Source organism: Phaseolus vulgaris, chromosome 2 (genome assembly GCF_000499845.2).
Source record: "Phaseolus vulgaris cultivar G19833 chromosome 2, P. vulgaris v2.0, whole genome shotgun sequence".
Classification (NCBI taxonomy): Eukaryota; Viridiplantae; Streptophyta; class Magnoliopsida; order Fabales; family Fabaceae; genus Phaseolus; species Phaseolus vulgaris.
In genome coordinates, this window is record NC_023758.2 from 37,868,757 (window position 1) to 37,894,548 (window position 25,792).

The window sequence follows — 25,792 nt, forward strand, 5'->3', positions numbered from 1 at the left end:
GTATCATTTTTGTTTTTCAACTATCCACTGAAGAGCTCTTAAACCATGTTACAATGTGACAAATTATAAAATCATGCAAGGGAACTTTAAATCCTGAGACTGCGTTTTAGGCACGTGAATTTGAGTTTCTGAAAATTCCTTCATCTTCAAATTGCGATAGCAATTGCAATTTGCAACCTAAACCTTGTTTGTTAGTTTAGTTTTCATTATTAATGTGCAAACACGATTCCATAATTTTCAGTAGTACTCGAAGATATTACATTAATTGCTGAATGTTAGACAATATACCCTGCATTTATTTTCAGCATCCATGCATCATGTTCGATGAGAAAAAAAGGTATACACATAAATTGCTTGGTATATTGCCTCTGAGAAAACAGAACAGACATCACACGTGGGACCTTGTGAGCCAAACAAGGCAAAGGACAATCCTCCAATTCATTCACAACCTTTGCTTTGCCATTATACTATATAGATACACTTGATCATCACATGGTCTATTTCATTCATTCACATAGAAACCCTCACCTTGTTGAGAGTCAAAAACTACACTCTAGTTGGCAAACACTGGAAAACTGTAAGGTTTATAGTCTTCATTAATCTCTATGTAATCCATGATCATGTGTTATTAATCTTTTTCATAAGCAGCAGAAAAAGTTGAGTGTATGTTGTATAGAGATTTATGAAGACTATAAATACAGTACCTAATGATTTTTCTTGAGAACTTACAGAGCCAACTTCCAATCAATCAGAAGCTTCTCAATGGAGCGTTTGGCTTTCTCTGGCTGCGGCTATACCATGATATTAAATGTTTGGCATTGAAGGATCGTGACCTCTTGATGGAACTAGTGGATGATGAAGAAGAAGAAGAACTACCTTTAACCCTCTTTGAACTATTCCCATGGGAATCTCCTGACACAACAGTTACAAGAGCAAGACTGATCTTAGCAGCAGAAGAAGAATCCAGAGACACTGATCTTCTTGGCTGCACAGGCACCACTTCTGTAGCCGAGTTCTCAGTTTCACACACTTCAACTTCTTCCTCTACCTCACCCCTCAACAAATCATCACCATGTTGGGCTTGAGCTTGAGCTTGAGCATGATCATGAGCATGATCATGTTCACCTCCACCACCACTTTCCAAAACCTCCATCTCCACAAAAGACCTGGAACCAAAAGCATTGGGGTCCATGGATGGAACCCTTGTGGGGTCAGTAACAATAGGAGCACGGCACATGGGGCAATTGGTGTGCGATCTAAGCCAGGTGTCAATGCAAGGCAAGTGAAAAGCGTGGTTACACTTTGGCAAAAGCCTGAGACTCTCATCCTCTTCAAACTCACTCAAACAGACGGAACATTCCGACCCTTCAATCAAGCCTTCATCTTTCTTGTACTTGCAAACGGTGATGGCACCGATCACTGATTGTTGGAGGCCAGTGGTGCGGATGTACCAGATGGGGTGGTCAACCACAGGGCCATGTTCTTCCTCGTCTAAGAAATCTTCCTCAGTTTGAGGCCGTGACAAGGTTCTCCTCACAGACCTGTTCCTAGGAGAGAAAAACTTGACATAGATGGCGTAGGAGCAGAGGACAACAAAAACGGCGGCTGCAACGGAAAAACAGATGATCAAGTATGTGGTTTTTGGGTGGGTGTTGGGACTTCCATACGAATCATTAGGAGGAACTGGAGGTTCATCTGGCTTCAATTTTCTGTGATACAGCTCCATGTGAGAGAGAAAGAATCAGAGCAACATGGGAATCGAAGAAGAGATTGGATTGGAATGGATGAATGATGGGTTAGGTGAGAAGAGGTTGGAACTTTGACTAAGGATAATGTAACGTAAGAGGAAGAAACATGTTTTTAAATTTTGAGTCTTTGACGCGGTTCTTGTTTTACTTTTTTGTTTCCATCTTATTTTAATGGCGGCTCCTATGTCGGTGTTGCTGGACTCACTTTTTTTTTCTGGCCCAACCCACCAAAAACTCAAAGGATACTTTTCTTTTAATTTTTTCAAGATTGAGACTTTATTTCTGTGAGGACTAACGAGTGGTTATTCAGCAATCTTATGATAAAATTATTTTATTTTATTTATTTTTCTTTTTAAAATTGCTTGTACGTAATTGACATGGTACTTAATAAAATTAGTACTGGACAAACCCTGTCACTTTGCCAAATTAGAGTTTCAAGTGTTACTATCTAACAATCTTTAGCATGTTGAACTTGCAAACTTGTGAACGAGAGAGAGAGAGAAAGAAAAAAAAATATTCTATTTTATAATGCTAAAGAAAAAGAAGGGATAATTAGGTTGCTATAGTTGTTAGCTTGAAATGACATAGCTAAGCCAAGGAAGCTACAGATTAATTATAAACTAAATAGAAATGTCGGCAACTTTTGTATAGGGACAAAAACAATGTAATGATAAATATGTTCTCTTGTAGGAAATACTTTTTTTTTTTACAAAAGAGAGTCAGCTATAAAACTCGAATATCTGTATGTTGTTTATGCACCTGTTTCTATATGTGTTTTTGCAAATAATATATTTATATCATATGACAACATAAACAACATATATAAAAGAAAGTTATTCTAATAAAGTTTTAACATGAGAAAAGTATATATAAAATGAGACTGACCAATTGTGTCAGCCGCTGGGACTGAAAGAGGTTATTGGATACATCCTAATCTGCAATTTATGGCACCAATAGCAAAATTTTAGCCTAGTAGCAAAATATTTCCACCAAATAACCTTATACAACGCAAAGGAGGACAAAAATAATAGCAAAAATACTACAATCCTCAAATTTCCCAACAACAGAAGCCTGCTAGTTAAACAGAAGATGATCCAACAAACATAAGGCACCCTAAGCTACCCTTGTAAGATTTTGACTCCAAAACCAAATTTCGTCAAGGAGATCCTAGAAGAATCCTAGTGCCAATTCAACCAAAACCAGAGGATACATTGTCTTATATAGCATAAAGAATTAAATACTATATGCTGACAAAGTATGAGAATAGACACACTATCTAAATTGTCTAACTCACCTTACCTATAATCTAGATATATTTAGTTATGCTGTTGTATGGAAGAGAAAAAGCGCCTCAATATGCATGACCTACCTTCTAACTCTCGAGAATCTCCTCAAGGTAGTACGAAGCTCTTTTGGCCGGATGTATATGCTTCGAGAGAGAGTAAAAGTACATATTTGCAACTCACTTCTCAAAAGGGAAAAATTCGCCAAAGACGGAAGTGACTCAAATTACTACTTGTCAAAAACTAGACGAACACTGAACGTAATAAATCAATAGATTTAATTGAGAAACCTTGTAGGTTCAAATACTGACGGCAGGAGAAGAGTTTCACGTTTGCTCCCAAGAACCCCTTTCTACACCTCACTTGCATAAGACTTGGATGACTGGATAGAAGACTGGGGATCCAATCTCTGAGAAAGATTGCACAGATTCTATGTTAGACAGAAACGTCTCAACATTATGAAATAAAAAAATTTGTGTAGGCGAACAATGAAGGAAATTGTGTGAGTTGAGGGTAAAAGTTCTGAAAATAATTTAACAAATATATTAAGATAGAGATCCAATTATTTTAATTTTATTGATGTGTATCGCATATCAATCCATAATAACAACACAACTTTGGATGCCATGTGACCAAAACAGCAAACATGAAGTTGTTTCTTACAATTTTCCGATCCAACAGACAAGAAACTTTACAATGGAGAACCCCATCCGCCACCACCAGGAGTCAAAATTTGAAGAACTTCCCCTGGAAGCACCTCAACTGTATTCTTACCACCAAGATAAATCTTTCGTTTATCTTTCTTTATAAGGTAGTTAGCTCCACGAGCACCATCTTTCCCTCCCTTGAGCCCTCTTGGTGCATGGACACGCCTCTCAGAAAGAATGCTAACAATTACTGGGCGCCTAAACTCTATTTCTCTAAGAAGACCATCGCCTCCTTTATGAAATCCATCTCCACCACTATTTTCTCTAAGTCCAAACTTGTGCAGAATCACTGGATATCTTTGCTCAAAAATCTCAGGATCAGTCATTCTTGTATTTGTCATGTGGCACTGTACCCCACTGGTCCCATCCCAAGTAGGACCAGCTCCACTTCCACCTCCAATGGTTTCATAGTAACCAAATGTATCATCTCCAAATGTAAAATTATTCATACATCCTTGTGAACAAGCAGAGGCTTGAAATGCAGTGAATATAACATCAGTTATCCTCTGAGATGTAAGGACATTACCTCCTACTACAGCAGCAGTATCACTAGGAGAGAGAAATGAGCCCTCTGGGATAAGAATCTTCACTGGAGCCAAACAACCTTGATTGAGAGGAATATCAACATTCACTAAACAACGAACACAGTATATGACAGCTGCAGCTGTTACAGCTTCTGGTGCATTCCAATTACCATAAACTTCAGCACTTGTCCCAGCAAAATCAAAAACTGCTTCTCCTTTACTAGAGTCAATGCTCAGTTTCAAATGAATAATGGATCCATCATCCATGTAGTCCTCTTCTTCAATAGTCGCAAGTTCATTTGACTTGGATGAAATGCTATGACCAACAGACTTCAACATTTCTCTTACTGCTGCTTCTGCATTGGCCTGTACGTAATTCATATAAGCCTGAACAGTTTCCAGACCATACTGCTCAATGAGCTCTTGAACTAGAGTAATTCCTCTTTGATTTGCTGCTACTTGTGCTCGCAGATCTGATAAGTTATCTTGAATCCTGCGGGATCCTGGGATCTTATTTCCCAGACCATCAGAACTAGGGAACTGCAGAAGCTTAATGATCCCCTCTTCTTGAAAGACGCCTTTTTCCACAAGCTTAAATGCCTTAATGGCAGCTCCTTCCTCTAATATGGACTTTGAAAATGGAGGCATGCTTCCAGGAGTAATACCCCCGATCTCTGCATGATGCCCTCTATTTGCCACAAAAAATACTAAGTTCCCATTGAAGAAAACAGGTGTAATAACAGTTATATCAGGAAGATGGCTACCTCCAGCTGATGGATGGTTAGTAACCAAAACATCTCCTTCACTTAGATTGTCACCCCAGTTACTGAGCTGCCACCGAACTGTACTAGACATAGCACCTAGATGGACAGGAACATGAGGTGCATTTGCAACTAGGCCCCCACTAGGGTCAAATAGAGCACAGGAAAAATCAAGTCGTTCTTTGATATTTGTTGAAATGGAAGTTCTTTGTAGTGTCCTTCCCATCTGCTCAGCTATACCCATAAATCTGTGATTGAAGATGGAGAGCTGTACAACATCTGCAACTTTATCTGATATTTTAACACTGGTTAAAGGGGAATCTATTTCAATCTTGATGTTTCCATATTTGGTTATGATGGCTCTACAGTTGGGCTCTACAATCACAGTACTATTGCCATTCATGATGATTGCTGGCCCGGACATCATATGCCCATAGCCCAACTTTTCAAGATTATAGAGAGGTGTTTCCTGCCAACCATTCCCAAAGTAAACCTTATAGTAGCCTTCGACTATAGGACTTCCAGACGCAGGTTCTATAGCCTGTGGCCTCAATATATTGGTAACTCCTATACCACGAACTCTAACATCACAGATCACAATGTTTCTGTTCTGGAGTTTAAAACCGTACTCCTGCTGAAACAATCTCACAAACTCAGTGGCATAATCATATAATTGTCCATCTTCAGCTATTTGTCTTTTGACCATGATGGCAGTGTCTGTACCTTCATATCTCAAGTTTAAATATGTCTCCGTTGAAATATTTTCCTCTTTAAATGCTTGATTTTTCAACTTCTGCTTTACCTGTCTCAGTAAAACAGCTTCTCGTTGTGAGACCTCAATAATAGATTTAGCTCCATATACTGCAGAATAAGGCTTCTGTGCCTCTTCTACAACATTTGCCAATCCCATGCCATATGCACTTAAGATCCCACACAATTTGTGAATGAGAACTTCTTTCATACCTAACGACCTAGCAATAGCACAAGCATGCTGAGGTCCGGCACCTCCAAAGCATGCAAGTGAATGGTTCTTTGTCTCATGTCCCTTCATTTCAGTCAACTGCCTTATTGGACGACACATTGTCTCATTAGCAACATCCACAAACCCAAGTGCAATCTCTTCTACCGTCATGTCTTTTGAAGATGGATCCTGATTTCTTAGGTGAGCATTTATTTGCCTAGCAAGCTCCTCAAATTCTCCTCTGCTAGACTTGATGTCAAGAGGCTGATCTTCATTTGGCCCGAATATAGAAGGGAAATAATCAGGAATAACATATCCCAGAATTAGGTTAGCATCAGTGATTGCCAACTCTCCACCTTTCCGGTAACATACAGGACCAGGGTGTGCTCCAACCGATTCTGGTCCAACTTGAAAGGCACCAAATTGGAACTTCAACTTTGAACCACCGCCAGCAGCTACAGTGTTTATGTCAAGCTGAGGTGCTTGAATGATGGCACCAGCAATTTGGGTTTCCAGCACTTGCTCATAACTACCAGCATATCGACTCACATCTGTAGATGTTCCTCCCATATCAAACCCAATTAATGGCTTATCTGTTTCAAGCCCAAAAAGAGTTTGCGAGTAACCAACAACTCCTCCAGCAGGGCCAGACAAAATTGCTTTGTGCCCTGAGAAGGAACTCTCGGGAGCAAGTCCTCCATCTGATTGCATGAATAAAACATTCAACTTTCCAATTCCCTCATCAAATTTGGAGATGAATCCTGATAGATAATCTTTGATAACCGGGGTCAGATAAGCATCTACGCTAGCTGTTAGACCGCGAGGAACAGCTCGAACCATGGGACTCAAAGCAGACGATTTAGAAACGTGTCTGAATCCCAGACTCAAAGCTAACTTCTCAACCTGTTGTTCATGTTGTGGATAAGTGTATGAATGCATTAGAACAACAGCCAAACAGCTAATTCCTTTCTCCAATAACCTTTTCAGTATAGGCTTCAGCGCTTCTTCATTAAGAGGCTTCACAATCCTGACAAGCTCACCCGAAATTCCTTTAACCAGCAATGAAGAAGCACCCTCCTTTTCTTCTTCCTCGGACTGAACAAGCTGAACTCTCTCTTCGACCTCTACAACTTCTTCATAGAGATTTGATGGCTTTGACACAGTCAAGTCAAATATGCTGGGGCGAGCCTGGTTCCCAATCTGGAGCAAATCACGAAAGCCTCGAGTCACACACACTGCAATCCTTTCACCCTTGCGCTCCAAAAGTGCATTTGTTGCCACAGTTGTACCCATTCTTATCCACTCAATGTTATCAGTGGGTATCTTGGAATTGCGTGGAATTTTCTCACCAACGAACTCCTCAAGGATCCTCCGTATCCCTTCCACCGGTGCATCATCATAGTTCAAAGGGTCAACTGACAGAAGCTTCAAAACTCGGCCATCAGACCGACCCGGGATTTCTGCATACACATCAGTAAATGTGCCCCCTCTGTCTATACAAAACCTCAACTTCCCTTCCGCAACACTCCCCATCCTATTGAACCACAATTATAAGCCCCTGCAAAGTCACATGGATTCCAATCCAATCACCATACTATCTATTAAGTAACTTAAATTACATACATATACCCACCAAAGAGTTACATTTCCCCCCAATAAAGTTTAGAAACATCAGATATTCATTTTCTTTGAAACTGCATGAATCCACCTCACAATATCAGAAAATTCATTTGCCAAGACTCAGATATAAAGACAAAAACAAAACAAAAAAACTGAATCAAGTGACATACATGATTAGCTAACATCTGAAAAACCTCATTGGTATTCAATTAGCATAAATAAATACATAAATGAAATACAAATATCGCGAATGGGTTTATGGCATTGATGGAAGGATAGAAAGAAAAACATGGAGTTAGAAAAGGTTGTTGGAATCTTACAGATATGCGAACGTTGGAGAAGGAAATTGTGCAGCCTTGGCGTGGTTGCTGGCAATGCGTGCGTGCTTGGGTGGGAGTTGTCGTTGCTCACTTCCCTACCTCCACTTCTAATTTATTTATTAGTCTCCGTTTTCATGCTTCTGTTTATTATATAAATTAATGGATGTGAATGTAGCAAAAATTAATTATATAAATTGATAGAATAAAAAAAAGTGTTGACAACTGAAAACTGATATTTTAGAGATTTTTATTTATTTTGATTTAGATATTTAATTTATTTTTTATGAACTAATACAAATCAGTGTCTTGTTGTAAGTTTTTTTTTACAAATTTATGATGAAAATATGATTTTCGTAAGAGAATTTGAGAATTACGCAATTGGGAATTGAGTACTGAAGAGAAAAAAAAAAGTCACGCTTAAAAGTAATGTATGAGTACTAAAGGAATTAATTTTGAAATGTAATCCACAAATTAAAAAAAATACATAGGAAAAATTATTAAAGTGTGTAAAGTAATTTTCCCGGTTCAAGGACAAGGTAATCGACCCAAATCCTAGTAAGGTGTATAGTTTAAAAGAAAAAATAAAATATATGTTAAAATAATTAGTTAAGAGGACAGAATAATACAAAATATTTGTTATTATAAATAATTCTTAGTGCACAATATAAAATAAAGAAAATAGGACCGCAAAAAATGAAATTACTTGTAATTAATATTTTTTTCTTTATCTTTTCCATGTTTATTTTCATTTTTAGTTTACTACAGGTTCCCGTCATCTTTTTCCTGTTTTTCTTTATTGTTTGTTTAATGATTATTACTTCTTACATGCATTTAAGATAGTTCAAAATTTATATATAAATTTTTATCGTGTTTTTTACAAAATAAGATTTTTCAAAATAAGAGTTTAAAGGTTTTTCACATCATTTTAAGTTAGTTTATTTTTATGCATACTTCTTAAATTATACAAGTATAATCTTAGATGAAATTTTTACATTAGTATATCTTTCACATCCATCCATGTGACAACATATATTTCCAAAAGAATTTTTGATGTAATTTCTATTCCAAGTATCTCTCACATCCTTATGGACTTAACCACATTTCTTTTAGTAATTTTTTTATACAATTTTTATAAATACACCTCACACACATAGCCAGTATAGAAGAATCTTTACACCATTGTAGGTAAACTTTTTATACAAATTTATACTAGTCCCATTTAGTTACAACTATACAACCACACCTTCTAAACGAATCTCTAATATAATTTTTATATTTACACCTTGTAGATGAACTTTAATGTAATTTTTATATTTATAAATTTCATGTAGGTGAATCTAATATATGAAATTATTTATGCAATATATATATATATAAATTAATTATATCAAATAGAGAAATATGATACGATTTATTGTATAAATATGGAAGTATCTTATAAATATTTCTCATTATTAATTATTTATTATTAATGTATTTCTTTTTCATTTTGAATATGAATATTTATATTTATATTTGTATACTTGGTAAATGTCTAATTTTAATAATATTTCGTATTAAAATATAGGTAGTTATGAGTATTAATTGCTAAAATAAATAATAAATATAAAATAGCTCCTAATTTATTATACTTTGTTTCATATTTTATGATTTATTTGAATAAGAACATTTTATTCTCTATTGGAATAATAGGTAAGTGTGAGAAACATTAGAGGAGACCGTTGTCAAGAAAAAACATTCTGGACCTTCTTTTCATGTCATCCCTACTGGTAACAGTCATCATGTGTGACTAGTTCTACCCTTTGGGATTGAGAGTAATATGTTAAAACTCTTATGTATTGAGGTGATATTTTTAAATATAATATTCTGTTTTTGATTGATTATTGATATTATTTTTTTTTATCTTAATGCATTGATGTAGAATCTTAAATCTGTTTGGGAAGTATTTTTATGGTTCTGACCTAAACATCATTAATACTTAACATATTTGATTTGAGTGCTAGGAATAAACTTGAAATGTTAATTGATATCAACCTATGATCTTGATACTAAGTTGTTTTTATAAATATGCAAGAAATTGATATTTAGGAAACATATTAAGAATTTCATATGTGATGAATCAATATAAATGAATTTTATACGGACATCAACAAAAAAGAGCAAAATATTATAATGTTAATCAAAATACAAAAGATTGAGAAAGATGAAACTCAATCCCTATTTTTCCAATTGAAACTACCACTCTTTGATTTGTTTTATTGTTAATTCTTGTCATCACAACAAATTCCAACAAACTTTTATTATTTTATTTTATATTTAGTGAATATTTTAATTTATTATTCAACCATTCCTTGTGGATTTGATATTCGTTCTTAGGGACACATTATTACTTCTGACAACGCAGTACACTTACCGTAAAAAGTCGTCAATTTGGATTTAATTATGAATGTGTTGAAGAGAAGATACTAATGTCGATTTTTGTTCTCAGTTTTCCTTCCAAATCTAAATTTCACTTTTCTTATTTACAATTTATTTCAATTCTTGTTTGTTTAAGTTTCTGCACTTTAAAATTTTAGTTTACAAATTTTGTTCATTCAATTACAGTTTAATTCAGTTGTCATTTATTTTTCCTGCAATGATTTATTTTTTTGCAATTTACTTTTTTTTGTACTTTACCTTTCTGCACTTTGTATTTCACATCATTTACTTTTTTGGCAATTTAAATTTATAGTCATTTACTTTTCTCTCAACTTAAGATTATGTCATTTACATTTCTATGAAATTTACTTTTGTTACTTTCATTTTCTTTCTTTCTCGTTATCTCTTCATATAACAATTAGAAGATATAGTAAGTGATTGCTTACTAGATGGTTTAATAGTTAGACGAAGAACCTTTTTGCATAATTCATTTTACCTTTTTTGCACAACAATCGTTAAAGAGTCTAACAAATGATTGCAGACTAGAAGTTCTAACCATTGTAATTCATTGTTTTTGTTTCATTTCCTTTGTTTTTAGTTTACATTACATTTTACTTTCATGTTTTTACTATTTTGTCATTTACATTTATGCTTTTACATTTCCAAGTGTTATTAGACAGTCTACTAAATGATTGTCTATAAACAATTCTCACATTGCTTTACTTTTCAGTTTGTTTTACATTTTCATTTTAATTCTAATTTTCCTCCCTTGTTAATTTGTAAAAGAAAGATTACATACAATAACTTTCCACACATCTGATTGGATTTGACCTAGGTTAACCATATACCACATTAGGGGAAACCTTTTTTTATTTTGAAAACTTAACGCGACTGAATGTTCATAAAGCCTCAAGACTTTTCAAATAGATTGTTAAGTCGTCTAATGGATATTATCTAGCGGTACAAACTAACACAAAAAATTTATATTAATTCACTTATAACTTTTGAATTACATCCATTTTTCCCTTAAGTCAAAATTTAAGAGGTTTCACTAATTAATATTTGATTACAAATTAGTATACAAACTACTATTCTCCATCATAAATACATAAACCACTCATTTTGTCCTTTCTTAATTTGTTCCTGTGATTAAGAACTCAAGTAGTCTAATTGCACTTCTAGCTACAAAATAAAAAATGTTTGATCAAAGGAAGATAACTCTTAGAGAAAAAAAATAACATGTAACTTCCTCACATTTGGGTGACTTCACAAGGTGAATGATAGAAATGTTTCTCACACGCACAAATATTTGATTACATACAAACCTTGAAGAGCAAAGCTTTGATAACTTGGTCACTTGAAGAGCAAAGCTTTGATAACTTGGTCACTTTATCTATTTTATGGAGATGAATATTGTTATTAAATCTTTAAGAGAAATAATCTTTCTATGTTTGATAATATAATCTTTAAGTTTTTGCACAATTATATCTTGGATTTGTTTTGTTGGAAAAACAAGCATCTTGATATAAGGGATACAATATTTTTTTTAAAATAATCTTAATATAAAAAATAAATATAGTGAAAGTATATTTGATAGATATATTTTATATAAGTTACTTTTAAGATTATTATAAGCAAGTGATAAATCATCAATTGAGAGATGATTGCTTCCAAACATGTATTAAATTATTTGAGTCTTAAAAATAGTAAGTCGTCTAAATTTTTCGTTATTTAGTGATCCTGATTTTTTTCTTCTATAGACATTGACCTTATTTATAAATTTCAATAGGTTGAATTTAGAGTACAAACATTCTAAAAGCCTATACAAGAAAGAATAGTTTTAAAATATAATTTATTAACATGTAATTCGTTTCTTCTTTTAATCTAATCCATTTTATCATGATTTATTATTACATGTTGAAACATCTTAAAATTTTAGCCTTGCAAACTAATTAAACCAAGGAATTGTACCTTATTTATCCATAATGTTTCATAATATTAAAGCGTTAATGAAACTAGAACAACAATTCTTGTTTAATTTTACACATTTAGTGAAACTAATAAAGTGATATATGAGAATAACATCGCATGATAAATACCCAAAAATTCTTCCAATGACTAGCCTATAGTTAATAATATGAAAAATCTTTATCAACGGGTCCAATGACAAATTAATACCTGCCCCACTTTTCTTGATATATATTTGATTAAAGAAATAATTCTTAATTATATTTTTCCACTCATAAACTTATACATTTTTTGTCTTACCACAAAATTTCTTTAGTCCACGTTGGAGATTAATCTTACTTACGGTACTATAATTTTTGTTTAATCCGACAAACTTTTATACATTACATACATAAAATACAAATTTCTCATCACGTAAGTCATTCACAAAATAAGTGATTACATAATGTCTAATAATTATAATTTTTTTTTAAAGTTTTAAACCTCTTTATATTTAAAATATTATAACATAGTTTCATTTAGATTAATGACACGTTGATAATGGGACAAAATATAATTATGCTAGAGGTCTTTACTGAATATTGAAAAGTCGCCTTTCGTTCTAAACTTTAAAAAAACTAATAAATTCAGACTGTCATGATGTTATTTATCTATATGTTATATTACATATTAATATACAATTAAACATCTAGTGGCTGTAGTTTAGTGGTAAGAATTCCACGTTGTGGCCGTGGAGACCTGGGCTCGAATCCCAGCAGCCACATTTTTTTTCTCCTTTTGTACTGTATTTATTTTTATATTTTATTTATATATGACACGAGTTTGAGCATAGTTTAACGAGTTTTGATAGATCAAGAACTGCTAATAAAATTGAAACAATTGGAACTAAACAAAAACACCATTGAGATCTCATTTTTTCCTTGTAAGTTCTTAAACTCAAATTACTCTAAAAAAATAATTTATTTAATAAAAAAAAGTAAAAACTTTTCATGATCCATTCTGAAATGTGCCTGGGGCAAATCATGATGATATCCAAGTTTATATGCCGCGAGACTTCTAGTTCTTTTTGCCACATTAAAAGTATATATCACAATATTATATATAAAACCTTGAAACAAAACTATTTTAGATAATGTAGAAACTTCGAAACAAAACTATTTTAGATAATGTAGAAACTTTGAAACAAAACATTGAATGGAATAAAAAATACACAGCGAGTCATGATATATTTGTAGTAAAATTAAAGAACAAAAGTACACTTTTTTTTTTCATTCAAACACCAAACATTGTGCACATAAAACAGGGATGAGATCCATAAGGAATACAAATTAAAACTGAAAATAAAAGATGTTGAGAATGCTTGTGTGCATGGGCATGAACCTTTATTTTGCTGCTAATAGCAACAATATATGTATGAAGATGCCAAATTGTATGCATGTCCTCAAGGGTTGGAAGAAGTTTTGGGTGTGGTTGTGGTGGCAGGTGGAGTGTAAAAGTAGTAACTTGAGGGAATTGCAGGGTAATTAGGTTTCAAGAATGGAGGTAACCTGTACTCTGGCCATTGGGTTCCTGGGGGAAACTGAAAGGTAGGAAGGTTTCCCAAATCAGGAAGTGTTGGAGACAAAAGTTTTCTACTAGCTTCCACCTCAGCAATGCTGTGAAGTGACAACACAATGAAGAAAGCTAAGAAGAGAAAACGGAGAGAAGCCATGATGTTGTTGTGTAAGAAAGTGTATGATGGTGGTGGTGACACAATGGTCTTCTCCCATGGAGTCTTATAGTCCACCTTGGATGTTCTTGGTCATTGGATTTTAAGAAGGAACAGTTGAATTTTGACACTGAATGATGTTTTTGTGAATGGGATTGACACATGTCATTTGGTTTTAATTTAATGTTGTCTTTTGTTGGTGTGCACTGTGCATTACTCATTCCAATTAAAATGGTAGATGCATTAGTGACCCACTTTATACCTTTTTTGCAGTCATCTATCTTTGCAGATAGCCATCATTTTCTGCCATTAGAGAGTGCAATTCTACACGAGGGTTGTTTATTTAGAAACTTCATAGTCTTTGCTTTTGATTCAATGCACTGTCTTCTAAATGCCTTACCCAAACATTTGTTTGCTTCTGCAGTATCCTCAATAATTCTTATCATTTACTTCACTGTCTTGTAAATATGTAAAATAATGTTCACACAGTTCAACCAAGGTGGTTAGAAAGAGAGATCAATAATGTAGGTCTCTAATCTTAATTGCTCACATTTATTATTTCTCATAATAATTCTGCAATTCTTTAAATTTGTTTTTCATCGCCAAAATTCATTCAATAATTAGTGAAAGAGCGTAATAAAAGTGTAATAAAACAGTGTAATGTCATTAATTTGTATATATGCATAAAGAAAATGTACCGGGATGAGACTGACACATGGACTCCCTGACCGAGATTCACTTGACTGTCCGAGACTTGGTCTACCTGACCGAGATCAGAAAAATTTGGCCGAGTCCCGATAGTTTTTGGCCGTGTCTTGAGAGTTTTGGCCGAGGCAACCGAGTCCTAAGAAACTTAGCCGAATCCAGGTAAGCTCGGTCGATGCGAGTAGAATCACGACCGACTGACCAACCCATACTACTATTAATGCTCAAACCAAGGTCAGTGAAGTTAATCCGTCATTAAGGATTAGGTAATGCAACCCTAAGTGAGATCCACTCCGCTAATCAGGTCCAATAGGGTAAGCCCATTAGAATAATATAAATAGCACACATCCCAAGGAGAAAGGTACGTCATTTTTACTGTTCACCTACCAGAATAACATCACCCACTTTACTGACTTGAGCGTCAGAGTGTCTTCGCAGGTATCCCCACCATCCAGTGTTCACCCGAGACCAACTGTCGAAGGAGAAGCAAGAGGACGAGAAGAACTCCAGTTCATCACCCAACAACCTGACCGACCGAAGGAAGGAGAAAAAGACTTCAATAGTTCTTTAGGTCTTATCTTCCTAGTAGGAACAAAAAAATATTTGAACATTAAATACTGAAATAAAAAAAAACAGTTTTCCTTCTATTTTTTAAATTTATTTTATTTAAAATTAAATATTTTCTTTATGTTTGTTTGGCTTGTTTACATTTTTTATTCCCCAATAATTCTTTGTATGTAGTTTTGGCCTCTCTATTTTTTATTCCGTAAATTTTATTTATGCTTCTTTTTTGTTTTTCATGGTCCATACCGACTTAACACTCGCTGGACCAAAATAAATAAGTAACACATGCAAAATTGAACATTGAACTAAAATTTAAAATATATGAATATTAAAATTTAAAAAATAAATTAAAATTATAGAAAACAATTTTATTACATTTATATTAATTATTAGATGAGAAATGTTACAGTAATTAAAAATGATAAGAATTAAATATGAAGAAGAAAGTCATAGATTAAGTCAAACATAAATTAAGCACAACTAATTATATGGCACTAAAATCATAGCTGTCATGTAATGAAATATGAAAAAGGAAAAAAAGAAAGAAAAACACTTAAATGACCCATCTAGAAGACTATAACATGTGAAATGTCCATCAATGCTTGACTACATTCGAACTGAAATTTCGGCCTATCATATAGCCAAGAAAAAAACGAAGCAGTTCAACATTTTCTTTTTCTCACGCTATTCGATATCAAGTGATAGATAATATTATTAGGGTCAATTATCGTATTTAAAGTATTTTTTGTTTTGAAAGTTGATGCTTCGTCACAGTTTTATCTTTAAAAAATATCTCGGTGTTTCGTCACAGTTTTATCCTTAAAAACTATCTTGGTGGATTGAAGGAAAAAAAATATATAAATTGTCATTGACCTAGACTATTAGAATATTGTCGTACGGAACACACACCATTCACAATCCAGTATTCATAAATCTAAATCAATCTAACCCCATTCAAATATTTTAAATTAGATATTTTCAAACTCAATTAAATTCATTATTTTATTAAATTAAGTATTAAGTTTTGGTTTAGAAAAAAAAATCCATCAATTAACTCGATCTATCTATTATTTTTAATTTGTTATTTGTATGTGATTTAGAAAAAATAAAGATGGAGATACTAGTAGAAAATTACATATTTATGATAATTATGGTTATTGGACAATGTTGAAAATGACATTGTGATATTTTTTTAAATAAATATTTTTTTATGATAATTGTTCAATAATTATCATTATTTTGGACTTTTAATGAAGGTTTATTCTAGAAGTGTTGTTTTGTACCTCTAACTACCACTAATGTATTTGTTGTAAAATCATTTTGGAATACCATTTTTTCATAATTCTATTTGCAACCATTATATTTATTTTTCTTCTTGATCATTCATCTTTCCTCTTTTGTTCATGACCATTAATCCATTTGTTATTGATGTTGTTGGTTATGAAAGTTGTTGTATTTGTAGCGTAATTCTCTATTGTCCAATCGTTTGCATCTTACGTCACATGAAACCTTAGTTGGTTCAACTAAATATTGGTTTCATTAATTATTAGTGCTAAATATTGGTTTCATTAATTATTAGTGTGAATGAATATCTTTTTATATAATTTTTTTATATTGGTGATATCTACAAGTTTATTATAATGATGTTATAAGAGATTTCATGAGTCCTGTGATTTGATTGAAATGTGATATATTGACGTGTGATATTTTTAGTGAGAATGGTATATAATAAACATTAGCGAAGTAATCTATATATTTAAAAGCACAGGTGTACAATATATTAGAGTGCATTAACGAAATTAATAATTACAATCCTCATTGAACACTTTATGGAACAATAATCAAAATATTAAAGTCTAGAAATTCTCTTGAACAATCTATTTATTGAAGTTGATTAATTTGAAAAACTGAACTCGATTCAATATTTTGCTTCAGATAGAAAAAACAAATTATAGAATTTGACTCAATTCTTAGATAATTATGTTAATTTTATATTTTTGGAAGATTATGAGATTGTGAAATCTAAACTTTATAGTTGTGGCATGTGATATTAATTGGTGTTGGTATATCGATTATTTTATTGAATGGAATATGATTGAGTTTAGGTGATCGATCTAGAAAATTATATTGTTTATATTTTTTGAAGTTTATATTTTAAGTATTAAGTTGTCGAAATTTTAAGGATTTGTGTGCATTAACCGAACTTTAATTTTTCGTTTGACATTCTATAGTTATGTGTTACTCCTTTAATTTAAATTGTTGCTATGATTTTATTTATAATAAAATATAAGATAAGATAATAGTGATAATCATAAGAGAAGGTAGTAGTGTCCAGTTGTACAGTTTGAGAAGATTACATTCTCTCCGTCTCATATGGTGAAAGTCATGGTAATGTTGTGGCTTCTATGTCGACATATGAGATTGTTACTATCACATGGGCACTCAAGACCTTCAATATATGACCTAGAAATATCATTAGACACTTTGGTATAACTCAGTATTAATGTAATTACATTTAAAATACTTTCCTCACTAATTTCAAATTGTTGTTTATGTTTAGCACAAATGTTATTTTAGGAAACAACAAGAAACAATTATCTATTATTGATCTCATGACCATAATGTGAAGGTTATTATGACTATAAATATAAATCTAGTGAAGGTGTCATGTGACACCAATTTTTTTTTTACAAACAATGATGTTTCATAGCATATACATATGTATGGTGTATTCAAGATTATATCAAGCTACTACGACCTAAACATATTTACAATTATAAATTATATAAGTTTTTTAAAATATTCATTCATTACATATGTGTCTATGAGTGTGTTTTTTTTTTTAAATAACTGATTAAGTTTTAAATAATTTAGTTATAAATTTGGATTAGTGTGAATAAGGAGAAACATGACATGTACGAATTTTAGACCGTTAACTCATTCCTCAACAGGTAATAAGAAAACAGACACACAAACACATATCACCAGTAACTTGGTCAAAGGAGGGAAAAAAAATTATTTCACTTCATACTGATTTTTATTTGTTATATCCAAGTCCAACTTTGTTTGATTTTGATTGTGTGCTTAATTAACTAGTGCAAAACATAAGTTTTTGTATCAGATCATGTTAGACACAAAGTATCTAGTCTAGACCAATAGATGTCAGTTGTGTGGATGCACAAATGCAAACGTTATTTAAAATTTGTTTTGTCTAACAAACACAAATGTTGCATACATGCATTGTTTGATAAGTTTTTTTCTTGAATAGACATAAACGAGTATATTAAGTCAAATAAGTTTTTTGTTTGAATAGAAAATAAATATATTTCGTTTGATAAACACAAGCCTTAAGCATTTCATAATACACATCAAACTCTAATAAATGCTTATTTTATGCATGCATGATTATACGCTTCTTCATTCTTTCAAAAAGATCTCGTAACGAATTGTTAAGATCATGATCTCTGGAACAACATGCTGGAAGTTGCTTCATGAAAACAAATTTTACTTGAAAAGGCAAGATGTCAGTATTGCAGAGTCATTCAGTTGTGTCACGCCCTACGCTTTCTTGAAAGGTGAATAGAAGCTACCTGCCAAGGCCTATGAAGCTTTGACATGTTCCATAGCTGTTACCAAAGAAGTCACACACATTCAATGCTAAGTAAAGAGCATTTAATGCACCCCACAACTTCAAAGCATACTTAGACACAAGAAGAAGCAATAACAAAAGAATACCCTCACAATGATTACAAAGAATTTGCAACAACTTTTTTCTTCTCAAGTTCTATATAAAGAAGATATTTGTGAGGAAGGAAGGTTGACAAAAGTCTTGCAACAAAAATGAGCACACGATCTTAAGTTATCCTTAGTCGTTGTATTTGCGAGGAAGAACATTGTTCGTTTTCAAGAGCAACCTAAAAGAGTGAACCAATATTGTATCCTTTGTAAGACGTAATCTCTCTTTTAGTGAGCAATCTAGTTATCATTTACATCAATATCTTTGTAAACCATTTGAGTTTAGCTAATAGTAGTTGTGTTAAGGCAAAATTCCAAAACTAGGATTTTGATTAAGTGCTAAATATAGTTAAAGTATAAAACATGGTCATACTTCGCCTGGAAGACAATAACTTTATGAAAATAAAGATCATGTAAAGTGCAAGTGTTCTAACAGACAAACAATACAACATTGTGCTATCTTTTATTACATATGATAACGTGCATAAACACATCATATGATACACAATAGACTAAGTTAACCTCGTACTTTAATAAATATCTATATGCTTATTTTGTGTTGGAGGAAATGTTCGTCTTCCAAAAAGATTCATTAAAAGCATAAGTTAAAGTCACATCAAAAGATCTTTTGGAGTTTGAGATAAAAGTACTTCTTCTCTACAATTCCCAAGCAACAAGCATTAACAACTTTAGAAATGACACCTGCCTCACACGACTATGCACAAGTAGAAAAAAATCAAGGCAAGGCACTTTCCAAGGAAAGATAACTTGATCCAGTTATTGGGAAGATTGTGTAAAGAAGAAGATGACATTTAATGATGTACACATTACATTTAATGCATTTTAATCAAACAAGCTCATCAGACAAAAAATGTACACATAAAGAACTGGAATTAATTCAACGGGCATGATTCATTATAATCATCTTCCTCTAAACTTATATAAGGCATACCAAGGAGAAGAAGATAGGTAGAGACCATGTTGTATAGTTTTGAAACACTACTCAAACCTTTTGTGCCCAGCTAAAGATTCATAAAAGAACACTATTGGAGTTCAATAATCTAATATAGAGAGTTTTCAATTTTTACATACGTTTTTTGACAATTATCCTCTCTAACAAGCTTCAATGTAATAATTTGATCACCTTGCATACATTATTTTCATCTTAGTTAGGAGTGATTGTTTAACAAAGAATACTCAGATAAGCCAGGAGTGGCTTGTGTCAATAATACTCAAGGGGTTATCCCGGAGTGACTACAAGCTCAAATAATATCCAGTTGAGCCAGGAGTGACTGGTGTCAAGAATACAAAAAGGGGGTTAGTCAAGAGTGACTACGAGACTAAAGAATACTCAGTTGATTCAGGAATGAATGATGTCAAGAATACTCAAAGGGATTAGCCAAGAGTGGCTACATGCCTAAAGAATACCCGGGTGTACTTTGCAACATTAATATCTTAGTGGAACTCAATCCGTTGATTGAGAACTAAATGTAGTATGTTTGGTCAGACAAACCAATATAAAAATTACAATGTGTGTTCTCTCTTTCTCTATCTCTTTACTTTGCATATTATTGTTATTTGTACTAACAAAGAATATGACAGTCACTGCAATATTACATATAATCAAAATGTTTTATATAAGAAAATTGGAATTGTATGATACATTACATCATATCCATTGGCAGGCAATATTTGCAAAAAAATGCACAAAAGTTTTGTAAACACAATTTAACCTTTCATTCTTGTGTTCTTCATATTTTCATAGGTTGTGTTCCAAAGAATACTCAATCTTTGCCAAGAATGGCTACATTCCAAAAAATTCTCATTGTTTTAATCAGGAGCGATTATGTTCCAAAGAATACTCAATCTTAGATAGGAAGTATCACGTTCTAAAGAATACTCAATTTTAGCCAAGAGTGGTTATGTTCAAAAAGAATACTCAGTCTTAGCTAGGAGTGACTACATTCCAAAGAATACTCAGTGTCTTAACTAGAAGCGATTGTGTTTGAAAGAATACTTAGTGTTAGCTAGGAGTGGTTGCGTTCCAAAGAATACTTAGTCTTAGCCAAGAGTAGTTTCATTTCGAAGAATACTCAGTGGATTAACTAAGAGTGTCTATATTCAAAATAATACTCAAGGTTTTATCGAAGAATTGTCGCGTTCTAAATAATATTGAAGGTTTATCCAAGAATGGATGCATCCCAAATAATACTTAAGGTTTTAGTCAAGAGTGGTTGTGTGTCCAAATAATACTCGGACTGTTTTAGTAAGGAGTGACTGATGTCCAAACAATACTTACTTGTCACAATATTAGTCTACTTAGTATATCTCTATTATTTGATAAGGAATTGAACGTAGTCCGCTTCTTACATGTGAACCAATATAAAAAAACCTTGTGTAAATATCTTTGACCCCTTATCACTTTTTATTGCATGTTATTAATCTTCATCTAACTTAAGGAGATCTTCATGAAAAATAAGTTTTAAAAAACGTTTTTGACAGTGCATATGTTAAACTTAAAAGGTTTGTATGATGATCTTCATTAGATGAATACTCTTACGAAAACGTTTCTGACAGTGCATATGATAAACTAAAGTTTTACAAAGAAAGTTAAAAAAAAATGTATTGTCCTCTAGATGTCGCCCTTACATCTATCTCCTATATGTGCTCATCTAAATTGTACAGTCATAGTAGGTTACCATACAAACAACATATACAAGAATCAGTTATTGGAATAAATTTCTAACATAAGATAATGTATATAAAAGAAAACAATTTTATCTCGGGATACAATCAGATATGTATGCAGCCCCGGGATGAGAGCAAGACCGCCTTCATGACCGAACTCTCCAGTTATTGCTACAAGGTCGTGTCCTTTGGCCTTAAGAATGCTGGTGCCACCTACCAGAGGTTGATGGATAGAATTCTCGCCCCAATGATTGGGTATGCAGGTGTATGTGGATGACTTGAAGCTGAACCTAGAAAAATGTGTGTTTATGGTGCAAGCAGGGAAGTTCCTTGGGTTTTCGCTCACTGAACGGGGTATAGAAGTGAACCCGAACAAGTGCGCAACGATCATAGAAATGAGGAGCCCTGCTAGTGTAAAGGAGGTCCAACCGCTAATTGGACGCATGCCTGCCTTGTCTAGATTCTTTTCAACTGGTGGAGATAAGGGGTACCATTATTTTCAATGTTTGAACAAGAATAACCGTTTTATATGGACTCACGAGTGTGAATAGGCATTCATCAGATTGAAGGAGTACCCAACACCTGTTCTCTGTAAGCCGTTGTCAGGTACTCCCCTTCATCTTTACTTTGCAGTCATAGATCGAACAATCAGCTTGGTCATTGTGCAAGAGCAAGACAGGGTCCAGAAGCTTGCTACTTCGTGAGCAAGGTATTGCAAGGGCCAGAGGCGCGATATCGGGCTAGGTCGCCTTGGCGGTGGTATTCGCAGCTCGACGACTCTGCAACTACTTCCAGAGTTTTACTGTAATAGCGATGTATATGCTCATCCATAAGGTCCTTCAAAAGCCCGACATAACAGGTTGGATGGTTCGTTGGGTAGTTGAGTTGTCTGAGTTTGACATGCAGTATGAACCCCGAGGGCCTATCAAGGGTCAGGTATATGCTTATTTTGTGGCAGAGCTATCATCTGAGGGTACCCAGCCAGGTGGTAATGACTTCTAGTGGGTCCTTTCAGTGGATGGATCTTCTAACAAACAAGGAAGCGGTGTTGTGGTCATTCAAGAAGGGCCAAGTGGGTTGTTAATCGTGTAGGACCTGAGGTTTGCCTTCAAAGCCAACAACAATCAAGTTGAATACGAAGTCGTGATAGCTGGGATGTTGTTGGCTAAGGAGTTGGGTGCTCGAAGCTTGTTGGTGAAGAGTGACTCGCTGTTGGTTACTGGGCAGGTCACAAGTGAGTACCAGACTAAAGACCCTCAGTTGGCCTCATACCTCAGGTACATTGTGTTTCTGAAAGTAGCTTTCTCCACGTTCGAGCTGGTGCATGTCCCAAGCGAACATAATTCCCGAGAGGACTTGCTGTCTAAGCTGGAAAACTCAAGGAAGGGAGGTCGACAGAGGTCAGTCATTCAGGAGACCTTGAAGTCGCCTATGACTACTGCAGAGGGGATAACAGAGGTCAGCCACGTAGAAGTCTTGGGACTAAGCTCGGAACAAGGGAGGAGACATCGGTCGTTAACACAGGAGACCCTGAAGGTGCCCAGAATAACCACCTATGGCGTGATAGAAGAAGAGTTTATGGAGGTTCTGCAGGTCAACGTTGTGGAAACCTGGATGACACTGTATCAACACTACCTAACTCATGGTTTGCTCCCGATAGAGCCTACAGAGGCAAAGCCGATTAAGAGGAATGCGGGGAAGTACACCCTTGTGGATGGAAAGTTGTTTCGTCATGGTTATACCCATCCCATCCTCACTTGTGTAAGTTGGGATTAGTGTACTCGCATCATGGCAGAGCTCCATGAAGGCATCTGTGGGAGTCATGTGGGAGGAAGAGCCCTCTCGTTAAAGGTCGTCTGAGTTAGGTACTATTGGCCAACTATGAAGGAGGATTGTATGAGACATGCACAACGATGCGAATAGTGTCAGAAGCATGCTGATTAGCATCATGCACCACCTAAGGAGTTGCAGTCAATATATAGCCCATGGCCTTTCCATACACGGGGAATAGACATCTTGGGTCCTTTTCCTTTGGCAATTCGCCAGATGAAATACATCGTGATAGCCATCGAGTACTTCACAAAGTGGATAGAGGCTGAGCTAGTCGCACATATAACTACCCACAAGGTGCAACACTTTGTGTGAAAAAAACATTGTTTGCCGTTTTGGGATCCCTAGACACTTGGTGTCCGATAATGGAACCCAGTTCGCAAGTCAGATGATAAATATATGCATATCTATGGGTCTAAGTTAAATTAATATACGTATAACTTTGTCAATTGAATACGATGCATGTTGGTTACATGATAGTTAATAGTTGTTGAGAATAAAAGAGGAGCGCCTAAAGATAAGGGTGCACATGTAAAACAAAATTTTAGCCTGTGGTTAACACCTAAAGATAATTGGTGCCCGCGACAGGTGATTTTTTTGTTAAGATAAAATATTAAATATTTTCACTTATGCTTTCAGTTGAGATTATATTTTCATGAACGAAAGTTGTTACGGAATAGTTATAAAAAAGGCTCGAGACCCCAGGTAAAGGTACATTGTTTCTAAGCTTGAAACTGAATACTTCTTAAATTCTAGTAAGCCCTTACTGACTTCATTGTCGGAGTGTAATCAACAGGTAGGATCTCTTCTGTTTCAACGGAATCGCGTTCCAGTGCAACAAGACGTAGAATAGATTCCAGAAGAGGCAGACCAAAGCTAGAGTTTGTCGCCAAGGTCAACCGACAAGAAAATCAACCGGCAAAAAAAATAACTTATAAGTTAAAAACTTCTAAAATAAATTATTTCAGATACTTGTTAAATATTTTTTTATTGATCAAACTATCTTATAAATTAATCAAACAAGCTAGTATATATTTTATTAAGCTTATCAAACACACTGTAATTGTATTTATTTTAAAGAATTTGAAAAAGAGAAACTAGCTAGTCAAATATGATCCAAAATATCACGATGAGGACTTTTCAAAAGTTTTTTGTATTGGTTAAATATTCAACTGATATAAAAATATTTATATAAATAAAAATAATATCATACAGGTTACCTTTTAAATAGATTTTTAAACAATTGACATTGAAAAATATTATAATTAATTTTTTAAAGTAGTTTTTTTTTGTTTCCATACGTTTATTTAAAGGTTATACGTATAATAAGGGGTAAATTTAGTGTAAGACAAAAAATGGAATAATTAAAGTGGCATAGTTGAAATATTAATAGATGTCATTCATGTTAGATATAATAATGGTAATAGGCAAATCCTAACTTTCTAAGGATATAAACATTTAAAAGAAAGAATTATTTGTCTTGGTTAAGTTGATACTTTGTAATTGATTTTGGGTTTAAATCTTATCTCTAAGTAAAATAATAATATTATTGTTTAACGTGAATATTTTTATAAAAAAATAGGCTAACGATGACATTATTTATACGAATTATATTCACGATTTTTTTTTTATCAGCAAAGAATTAATAAAAATAGAAATGGGACACTTCAGGGGTGTCCCAACCCGTATACATCCAAAGGTGTTCTGAACAGGAAGAAAAATAACCTATTTAGATCACCCTGAACCAGCTAAGCATGCAGCCTAAAAACTATAAAGAGCAACATTACAGCAAACAAGATAGCACTTTTCAAAACAATAACAGTATAAGTGCCCCCAACCATGCCCAGCAGCATAACACACTCCAGAAGCGCCTCTCCATGGTTAAAACATGACTAACACCTACCTGAAATTCCAACAAACAAAAAACCAGCAGCATGGTGTAATCATGTCAAACACCGATCTGAATTTCCAACAAACACACAAAACCAGCAGCGTGACATGCCCTGCGTTGTGCTCAAAAACCTCTGCAACAAAAGCTGCTCCAAGTTGCACTAACCGATATAACAGAACCATTTCCTACATCTCCCCTGTTATGCCCAACAACTAGGATTCCATGATTCCGAAGCCCCAGCACAAAACCAATCCAGTCTGCACGTGCTTCCATAACCACCTGTACCTGCTGAGATCATGCCAGCTCCTTCACTTCCAACGAGGCGCTCACACAGCCTTTGTCACCAAAAAACCAAGCTTAA

The 25,792-nt window shown here is 33.9% G+C and overlaps 2 protein-coding genes and 1 non-coding gene across 7 annotated transcripts; 1 reads left to right on the forward strand and 2 right to left on the reverse strand.

The window, feature by feature from the left end:
* Positions 1-226: 226 nt before the first annotated feature.
* Positions 227-2,187, reverse strand: LOC137811879 (RING-H2 finger protein ATL54-like). The gene has a single exon (XM_068613738.1). It carries the CDS (start codon positions 1,724-1,726, stop codon positions 749-751), a length of 978 nt encoding a protein of 325 aa, XP_068469839.1. The 5' UTR covers positions 1,727-2,187; the 3' UTR covers positions 227-748.
* On the reverse strand, positions 227-8,058 carry LOC137811878 (5-oxoprolinase 1). 5 transcript variants are annotated; one of them, XR_011081187.1, is made up of 5 exons: positions 7,925-8,047; positions 3,695-7,542; positions 3,118-3,440; positions 2,634-2,683; positions 227-1,166 (listed from the first exon to the last, which is right to left on the reverse strand). XR_011081187.1 is itself a non-coding variant. In XM_068613736.1 (3 exons), exon 2 carries the CDS (start codon positions 7,515-7,517, stop codon positions 3,723-3,725), a length of 3,795 nt encoding a protein of 1,264 aa, XP_068469837.1. In that variant the 5' UTR covers positions 7,518-7,542; positions 7,925-8,047; the 3' UTR covers positions 2,711-3,440; positions 3,695-3,722. The 5 variants fall into 5 exon arrangements, 3 of the variants coding, with proteins under 3 accessions (XP_068469837.1, XP_068469836.1, XP_068469838.1); XR_011081189.1 differs by lacking the exons at positions 227-1,166; positions 2,634-2,683 and having other exon boundaries at positions 2,711-3,213; positions 3,322-3,440; XM_068613736.1 differs by lacking the exons at positions 227-1,166; positions 2,634-2,683 and having other exon boundaries at positions 2,711-3,440.
* A 4,943-nt stretch (positions 8,059-13,001) lies between these two features.
* Positions 13,002-13,073, forward strand: TRNAH-GUG (transfer RNA histidin (anticodon GUG)). The gene has a single exon. It is a non-coding gene; the product is annotated as a tRNA-His (tRNA).
* Positions 13,074-25,792: the final 12,719 nt, after the last annotated feature.

Excerpts from the sequence above, each read along its gene's own strand:
- LOC137811879 (XM_068613738.1), bottom strand. The coding sequence starts at position 1,726 with ATGGAGCTGTATCACAGAAAATTGAAGCCAGATGAACCTCCAGTTCCT.
- LOC137811878 (XM_068613736.1), bottom strand. The coding sequence starts at position 7,517 with ATGGGGAGTGTTGCGGAAGGGAAGTTGAGGTTTTGTATAGACAGAGGG.